At 40.5% G+C, this 8,783-nt stretch overlaps 2 protein-coding genes across 2 annotated transcripts; one reads left to right on the forward strand and one right to left on the reverse strand.

Annotated features, from left to right (window-relative positions):
- Positions 1–4,283: 4,283 nt before the first annotated feature.
- Positions 4,284–5,130, forward strand: med9 (mediator complex subunit 9). The gene is made up of 2 exons (XM_053443590.1): positions 4,284–4,410; positions 4,636–5,130. The coding sequence occupies exons 1-2, from the start codon at positions 4,331–4,333 to the stop codon at positions 4,853–4,855; spliced, it is 300 nt and encodes a 99-aa protein (XP_053299565.1). The 5' UTR covers positions 4,284–4,330; the 3' UTR covers positions 4,856–5,130.
- Positions 5,131–5,862: 732 nt separating this feature from the next.
- Positions 5,863–6,857, reverse strand: LOC128458939 (dexamethasone-induced Ras-related protein 1). The gene is made up of 2 exons (XM_053444007.1): positions 6,500–6,857; positions 5,863–6,386 (listed from the first exon to the last, which is right to left on the reverse strand). Exons 1-2 carry the CDS (start codon positions 6,768–6,770, stop codon positions 5,863–5,865), a joined length of 795 nt encoding a protein of 264 aa, XP_053299982.1. The 5' UTR covers positions 6,771–6,857.
- Positions 6,858–8,783: the final 1,926 nt, after the last annotated feature.

Below are 8,783 nucleotides of genomic sequence, written 5' to 3' on the forward strand. Positions count from 1 at the left end.
TGCTCCATGGCAGAATAACTGCTTCATTCTTAATTACATTATTCTTCAGACTGTGGAGAAGCTGCACAGGCTTGTTTGATAAAGTAAATAATAGAGAGATCATGTTGAAACACATTCGACAGGTTTTACAATGACACTCAACATCTGTTAATATATGTGACCTCTATAAGCACTTTTTCTTTCTTTTTGTGGAACAAAACCTTGGAAAAAGAAAATAACCGTTAATAATTATAATTTATGCCTGTGAAAATCCTTAAAAGTATAATTCCAGGACTTTCTTATGTATTTAGAAGATTGACAAAGTTTATGGAACCAACTCTCGTCTTGGGTGGCTTAAATTGTTAAAGTTTATATTGAGAATAAAAAAACAGGATATATAATCAAAACCTAGGTCTCATCAAACTTTTCATAATGTTATCTTCGTGACAGAGCTCCAAAGATTATATTTCATACAGATAACCATGAAAACATAATGACGGTTTAAATGTATGAATGATATCAGTTAGAATCATATTCAAACATGTATTATTAAGATATTACAAGGCTCAATGTTACCACTATTTGTAATCCTGCTTTTTGATATCAATGGAGATTCATATCGCATGTTCAACATCATATTTACATTTCTATCTAAGCAATGAGGTTCGCACGCTAGTTCATTTATCTTTCACAGAGTCAAAGGGACCAAGCAAATCATTCATCAGTGATTCTGACAAACAGTGAGAGGCAGCAAGTCTCTTCCTGTTCCCAGGCTGGAAATGGGTCACAGTGACTCAGGATGCATTTTTATGAAACAAAAGTAACAAAGAAAAAAAATGTCAAATGTAACAAACTCCCATGTGCGCATACAAATCTAATACTTACCTGAGCAAGGAACCGCTGTCATTTTACTCCATGACACAGCTTCAGCATTCTATTTTCAATCCAATTACAGTAACACTATGAATGATATTCTGGATGACATTGATGGGTCACAAAATGACCTACTTTTACCGAAATAAGGTGTCTGAGCTTTCATTTTTGGATTACTTAATCCCCAACAAATTCAGATCTGGGTCATATGTACCAGCTCCGTAGATCTCAGCCACTTGTGGCGCTCAGTAAATTTGAGCGCAGAATGATTGTTTCAGTGTCATTAGGCCGTCAACACTGTCGCTCAGTCGGAGGTCCAACCACAGGATAAAAAATACCCAACAAACCTCACGTCTAAATTAGTGCTTAACTCTCACAAAAGCTCCTCTTAATGAAGTCTTTACCGGCTGCGTCACGGCAGTGGACTCTCCGCTGTGGTGGCTAATGAGAATGTGTCCCTACAGTATTCACCAGGTGTGGGGAGTATGTTGTGTGGAAAGCAGAGGAGACCAACGGTCGAACCCGTCCTCTGATGAGAACAAATAGCTCTGAGAATATTTAGGTCAGGGAGGTTTAAAACAAACACCATAGCCTCTCAACAAGTGGCAGAGACCAGTAATGATTTCAGTGAGAAGATATGCAACTCAACAAATGCTATATTACCATTATCAACTGACTTAGCAACATAAAATGAGATGTTTATAATGTTGCTTATAGGAATAAGAGAAGAGGGAGGCCAGTGGGTTGCAGAGGCCTCATATCACAGGATACTGGGTCAATGCAACAGGAGGAAAAAATGGACCAGACCAAATTTATATTTGCTTTCTTTACTTGCATTGTGCTGATACCAACTTAGAGATAGGCAACTGCGATTGAGATAATCAGAGGCCATTGGCCGTTGCCTAGAAATATAGTGTATGAAGCTGTGGTGATGCTGAGCATTGTCCATAGCTTGCTAGGTTTCCCCTTTCATGCTGTATCATTAATCTAATTACGACATGAGGCAGCCAAGTGTGCAGACAAGTAAGAGCGATACACTCAAATAACCTTAATGCAACACGTCACTGATCCATAAAACACATATCAAGTGTGAGTCATCGTCAGTCTATCAGACAAGAGTCGTGTCATTGGGCCCACACATATTTACACAGGTTGCCATGTTTCACTCTACATGAATGCCACGTAGGGTCACACAGCAGGTACAGATGCTTAAGGTTGCTAAGTAGTGGGGTGAGGAGTTTTTATTTCTGCTCATTGCAGGTCAGGCTTGTTTGTTCTGTGTATGTCTGTGGCCTCATTCTGGGGGAATATAGGCCATCAGGGATATGAATGAAAAGATTTGGGAAACAGCCTTGACGTCTACATAAATGGCAGGATATCTAAAAGCTTGCAAACTGAGGTATATCTATATATATACTCACACACACACATATATATATATATATTTGGCCATTTCCAAAAGATAAATATAGTTATACTATCATGACATAATGGACCACGTGAGAAACTATCATTAAAACTATTTTTGTGTGGATGACCCCCAAAAAGTGACGATGAAGGATGAAGGGAGGAAATAAAAGTGAAATGAAAATTAACCAAGTACGCACCCTCAAATTTTGTGCTCAACAATTTTGAGGTGTACTTTTCTTAAGTATTTCCATTTTTTGCTTCAGATATTTATTTATTATACTATATTATATTACTTTTATTTATTCAAAAGGTGCAATGTACATTACAAACAAGGAGACAGAAAACAAAAAACCGACAAATGGACAAGAAACTTACATTTATATTCTATTATAAATGTATTTCATAGCTTCAGTTAGGCCACTGCTAACTTTCCCAATTCAGAATTTGAAAACACATACGATACAAAATATGATGCATTGTTATAAAGTCAATAAAATCAGTAATATATGACAACATTAAATAAAGCTAATTTTCCCCTGCTACTTAGTCTATAGGGTTTTTATATTGTGTTTTATTTACATTGTATATATTGGTTTATTTTTGTTGTGCACTGGTTGCTGGTTGTACATCAAATTGCCTTTGAAGGATAATAAAGATTTTCTTTTATGGGCAACTTTAGTTAATCACAAGCTGCACAAACCAAGCAAGAACAGCAGAGGAACCCAAGAGCCAGCAGGGGGCAGCCTCAGGACATCACATGGAAACAAGCAGCAGCAGTCTGCTTCGAAATAAGTAGTGAGGCCTCACCTGGTCTGTGCATGAAGGTTGGAAACTACTGGGTTATTCTCTAACAATAGGTTTTTAAAGTATTTTAAATCATCCATTATCTAAAACCCAAAAAATAAAAGTAACTTTTAAGTTAGGTCAAATATACGTAGTAAAGTAGACACTACTTTACTACATCTTCTTAATGTGTCCCTCTTCTTATTGTGCTTAGTTTCTAGTGAGAATGAGTAGGCGGTGTGGCCTAGTCGGTAGAGTGGTCGTTCTCTAACAAGAAGGTTGCTGGTTCAATCCCCGCTCTTCCTCATCTGCATGCCCCAAGTGTCCTTAGTAAGATACTGAACCCCTACAATTGGTAGAACTTTAACCAACTTTTCATTGCACAATATCTTACACTATTTAAATTAAAATAAATAAAATAAAAATATAAAATTATTAAAAATAAATTAAAATTGACTATGATTAATCATATCCTGCGCAGTTCGCTTCTGCGCAGGATGTGCACAGTCTGCTTCTGCGCAGGAGGATTGGATTACCTGCTCATTCCCAAGAGAAACTAAGCACATGAAGAATGTGGACAAATTGCACCTTTAGACCTTTTTGTTTGTCTGGTCATGATACACTTGTGTATCGATTTTTGTGAAGATCGATCAATGTGAACGTGTTCAAGGGGTCTCCGGGGGCACCGTTGAGCCATTTTACCAAGCCCATTGAAAATTCCTCCAGAATACGTTCATTTTCACCACTTTCTACTTTTCTGCAAATTTTTTTAAGAATTTGAGCATGTTCAAGCCCTCAAAAAGCCAATTAATTTGCCTTAAAAAATAAATAATAATCCTTACAATTTCAATAGTCTGTAAGTGCCTGTCAGTGCACGGACCCTAATAATCTTGTTTAAATCTAAATCAAGCTATAACAATTTGAGTTCAGTCTTAAAATTAGATGAAATAAATTTACCAACACAGGAATTTAGATTGTTCTTTTTAATAACTATAAATTAACGTTTAGAGAAATGGTAAAGTGGTGTGTCTTATTTTCTACGCGGCAGAAAATAAATAAAAAGTACCTTATTTATCCATTTTTAGCAGGTTCATTTAATTGTTTGACTCAGTAATTATCGTTTGTATTTTTTTAATATGCTCATTCAAATAATTGTTCTGCATTACACGGAGTTAATTAATCTTATTTATGTTTATTTGAATCTTTAGGGGCGATTTTCTGTGTATTGACGTCAGCAGCTGATACGTGACGTCTATTGTCTGCGCCGCGAGTAAGCAGCGTCGCGATGGCGGCGGCTCAGCAGAAGCTGGAGAAGGAAGACGAGGATTGCTCCTTATTGCCTTTAGTTCATGAAATTATCAAATGGTAAGATGGCAGACATGTGTTGTTATGAACTGTCGCTTCACTGCTCTGTGATAACTCGTTTACCTGCGTTCACTGCAGTGTCCGAGCTTGTCGGTGTGCTAACTGAAGCTAACGTTAGCAGCTAACAGTCATAAACAACGAATGTAGATTCGTCCTCAAATGAAAACACGCGTGGGCTGCGTGTGATGTTTAACCCAGCCATGTGTCCTTGTCTTGTCTTGTCAGCATGGACAAGGACAGCCCGGACGTCCACCAGGAGCTGGCCAAGCTGAAGACGAAGATCCAGGAGGCTCGGGAGCAGATCTCCAACATGCCCGGGATCGACTGCAGCCCGGGGGAGCAGCAGCAGCAGCTCACCACGCTACGGGAGCAGGTCCGCACCAAGAACCAGCTGCTGCAGAAATACAAGAGTCTGTGCATGTTTGACGTGCCCAAGGCATCGTGACACTGGAGACCGATCCCGGTGCAGGAGGGACATCCTCCCCACAGCATATAAGAGACTGGATGGACGTTAAAAAGGAAGAGGGACTGATGCTTCTTCTCTCTCAGTTGCAGTGAACAGTATTTTTCCAGACATTGTTCTCTCTATTCAAATTTGTTTTTCTATTCTAAAGATGCACATTAGTTCTTCGACTTTGTATACATGTAGTTTTTCATTGTGTAAGTTTCTGATCTACCAACTCTCATATTTTGTAATAAAATTAGTTCATTAAGATCTAACTGGCTTAAATCTCGTGCCTTGACCAATTCTGACTTATTTAAGTTATGAAAACTCACAGCGATTCTTTGTTATGTTTGATGGTTTAAGAAAGGATTTGTTTCTGAAATCCAGTGATTCAGAACCTGTATCCACAGAATGGCAGGGACAGATTGTTTCGAGTTAAATGTGAGTGAAAGTGCTTTCAACTGTAGTGAGTGGGCTACGGGTCCCTAATGGACTCTCGGTTCAGCAGTTTGTGTATGAAGTGACATGAGGAGGAATCATACTTTCCAGCAGAGGCAGGCTGCAGTAACGTGTGCATTTTAGCCTGAGTCCTGTTTTAGAGCAATTTTATTGTGATTTGTGTGAAAGAAAGGAGGAGGGGGAAACAGACTATGAAAATAACAAGGTTTTAATTTTCTGCAAAAATTGACAGACAAAATAAATATACATTCAGAGTCAAATTTGTTCACAATGCAACAAACATCCAGAGTTTGAAAAAAAAAAATAGTAAAAATGTAAACGTTTTTTTCTTTCTGAAGTGCTGCTCTTGGCAAACTCTTTTACAGCATTTCGGTTCGAGCGTCAACACACAGCAGCGAGCTGAGCCACCGGCCCCCACGTGCCTCAGCTCAGGTTGGATCGCAAAAGGCATCAGGAACCACAGTTTATTGTCTTCAGAGCTCTGTACTCTGTCTCAGCTCTTTCAAGTCTCGAAGAAAAGTCTCTTGCACAGGGACGGAAAACCACTGTCAGCAGATGATGCAGCCCTTCTCTTTGGCCTGACCTCCTCCCACTGCCTTCTCCTTGATGTACATCAGGTCACTGTGCACGCTGGGTCTCCGCGCGAACGGCGCCACAATCCCGTATGCGTTGTCGTCTTTGCACTTCTTGTTCCGGGAGGACTTTCTGTGGAGGATGTCGCAGTACTGTAGGGAAACCTTGCTGTGGCGGTCAGGGCTCATTTCGAGGGGCAGCTTCGCCATTGTAAATAGAGTCTGAAACATTTGGTCCACGTTGGTGTTCTTCTTGGCCGAGATCTCAAAGTAGGCGCAGTGCTCGTCCCCGTTCACCAGGCGCTCGATCTCCTCCTCCTGCACCTCCCGGTACATGTCTTTGTCGCACTTGTTGCCGCAGATCACCAGCGGGACGTCCACGTTCTCCTTGGTTTTGTTTCTCAGGCAAGACTTGGTCTCGTAGATCTGTCGCTTCAGGCGCTGCACCTCCTCGAAGGACTCCCTGTTGTCCAGGCTGAACACCAGGATGAACACATCACCTGTGAAACACAAAGCGAAAAAACAAGTTTAGTATAAAATCATAGTCATTGAATTTGAACCAATCTCTGCAGGGATCCGCGTGACATGAGGCGCAAAGTGGTTTCAAACTCACCAGTGAGAATTGAAAGCCTCCTAATGGCAGGGAAGGGGTGATTTCCAGATGTATCCAAAATGTCCAGCTGGTAAACCTCTCCCCGGATGCTGTAGAACTTCCTGTGGAAATCCTCAATGGTCGGCGTGTACTGATCATCGAACCTCGCGTTCAGAAACCGAGAGATGATGGCCGTCTTCCCAGCTTTGGTGGAGCCCAGGATCACCATCCTGTGGCAGTTCTTGGCCGGTATGTCGAACTCGTTCTCGGATGGAGACATTTTCTTAATCATGCTTGCAACTGCTGCAAAACCCCGCGGACGCTGGTTTAGATTGTGGGGGGTAGGTTTAAATCCTTTGGAGTGATGTGAAGGTTCAGTCCCAGCGATCTGCGAGCTCGCTCTGGAGCTGGAAGAGCGCATGCTGGCTTTTTATGGGGCGAGTGAACCGCGCCCCCCCTCATGCGTCACGCGTCATGCTCCATCCATGGCGAAGCGGCAGAAAGACCCGAAATCAGAGTGTTACTATGGTGGTTTTTTGTGCGTCAGATGTGCCCGGCCCCCCGTCAGCACAATACAGGGAAGATGCGGGTTTGATTTTACACATGATAACTTCATTGTTTGATAGATTTGAACATCATATTGTCATGCTTATTTGTAAATGAACTGCCAACAAACATGATCTGAACGTTAAAACCCTTACATACGATGCAGGTAGATTATATCAGCATGCACACAGTTGCTTGCATTGTATGCATTAGTCCACATAATATAGTTTGTTGGACAATATATGCATAAAAGTCTTACGTGCATGTAGCCAGATTGACCTAATTTGGGGTTGTATCGTTGTAGAGGTGCAGGCAGCTGAAGCAGCAGTCGAACAAGGAGCCTTATTTGTCGCCTCAGGGACCAGTATTTAGAAAATAGAGTTTCTCTGAGGAGTTGTTGTGTGTGTGAGGAGAACAGAGGGGGGCGCAGTGGTGCACGACAGCACGCACACCAGCACGCCAGGCATTGTACAGGGGACAAAGAATCTGCATGTTGTTTAACATGCACGAGTGTCAACCTGTTACAACAACACTATTATAAATAACACATCACTGTATAATAACTGTAAACATGTATTTACTCTCTACTTTCATCCAGGGCCGACAAATAAACATTAGTTTCCCCAAAAAATTTAAGAAATCCAGAGAAGATGAATAAACAATAAGTAGTTTCCAAAACCCCAGCTCAGATAATCAGGCGTGAGTTGTCAGATAAATAAGAAACAGTTCAATTGGCAACCCTGTTTTCATGGTCTTATAACAGATAAGGAGGCTATTTTCTTCCCTTGTTTACTTTTAAGTCCTAAAAGTCAGAATCAGAATCAGGTTTAATTAGCCAAGTAAGTTGTACAAACAAGGAATTTGACATGGTGAAGTGGCTCTCAATGTTCTTACATAGAATACACATAACAACACAAAACCAAACCAAACAAACAATGCGATGGTCTAAGAAAAAGAAAGAAATGAAGTGCAGGGATAAATATTGAATGGTATGAGTATTACAGTTGTACAGTGAGGGTGAAATAAATAATATAATTAAATATAATTACAATATAATATAACTTCAGGAGTATTTGTACAGTGGTTATTATAAAGAACCAGGGTTATTGCACAGTGCCACGGTGGATTGGCTGTTCAGGAGTGAGATGGCGTGGGGGAAGAAACTGTTTTTGTGGAGGTTTTGGTGAACAGAGATATTAAACAGATCGGTAAAATATCAGGTCACTGTGGAGTGAGCAACAATTTACAAATGTCATAATGAAAAAATACAACTGCAAGTGAAAAGGTTGTAACAACTGACTGGGGGCCATACAATCCCATTTGTATTGACTTTCTCATAGGTGTTAATTGCAGGATGGTCTAAAGATAGTCTTCATGGTTGTGACTCATAATCTGCTCATCCACTTTGCCACCTTAACCGTTTGTCACCTTCCACTTCAACTTCTCACCTGTGTGTAAAGAGAGAGATGATCACTTGTGAACAATGCTTTTTTGTGATTGTGTCAGCCTCCACTGTAACCATTCATTGTTCACTCGTCTTTATGTGTGTCTCCTATGTGATGGCCACTTAACCTTGCCTCCACTGAGCCCTGTTTTAAATATTTATATGCTGGCCACATAACCAGCACTTCCTTTTTCCCGTCCTATTTAATAAGTTATATAAGAAATCATTTCACTGCAGTAGGTAGTTGATTACTGTTTAAATGTCAAGATTCCCTGAGTAGACAACCTTGTATCAGCACTGGATTGAGTGGGTTGA

Source organism: Pleuronectes platessa, chromosome 16 (assembly GCF_947347685.1).
Source record: "Pleuronectes platessa chromosome 16, fPlePla1.1, whole genome shotgun sequence".
Classification (NCBI taxonomy): Eukaryota; Metazoa; Chordata; class Actinopteri; order Pleuronectiformes; family Pleuronectidae; genus Pleuronectes; species Pleuronectes platessa.

Excerpts from the sequence above, each read along its gene's own strand:
- LOC128458939 (XM_053444007.1), bottom strand. The coding sequence starts at position 6,770 with ATGATTAAGAAAATGTCTCCATCCGAGAACGAGTTCGACATACCGGCC. Across the intron at positions 6,387-6,499 it reads GAGGCTTTCAATTCTCACTG|GTGATGTGTTCATCCTGGTG; the intron begins GTGAGTTTGAAA and ends TGTGTTTCACAG.
- med9 (XM_053443590.1), top strand. The coding sequence starts at position 4,331 with ATGGCGGCGGCTCAGCAGAAGCTGGAGAAGGAAGACGAGGATTGCTCC. Across the intron at positions 4,411-4,635 it reads GTTCATGAAATTATCAAATG|CATGGACAAGGACAGCCCGG; the intron begins GTAAGATGGCAG and ends TTGTCTTGTCAG.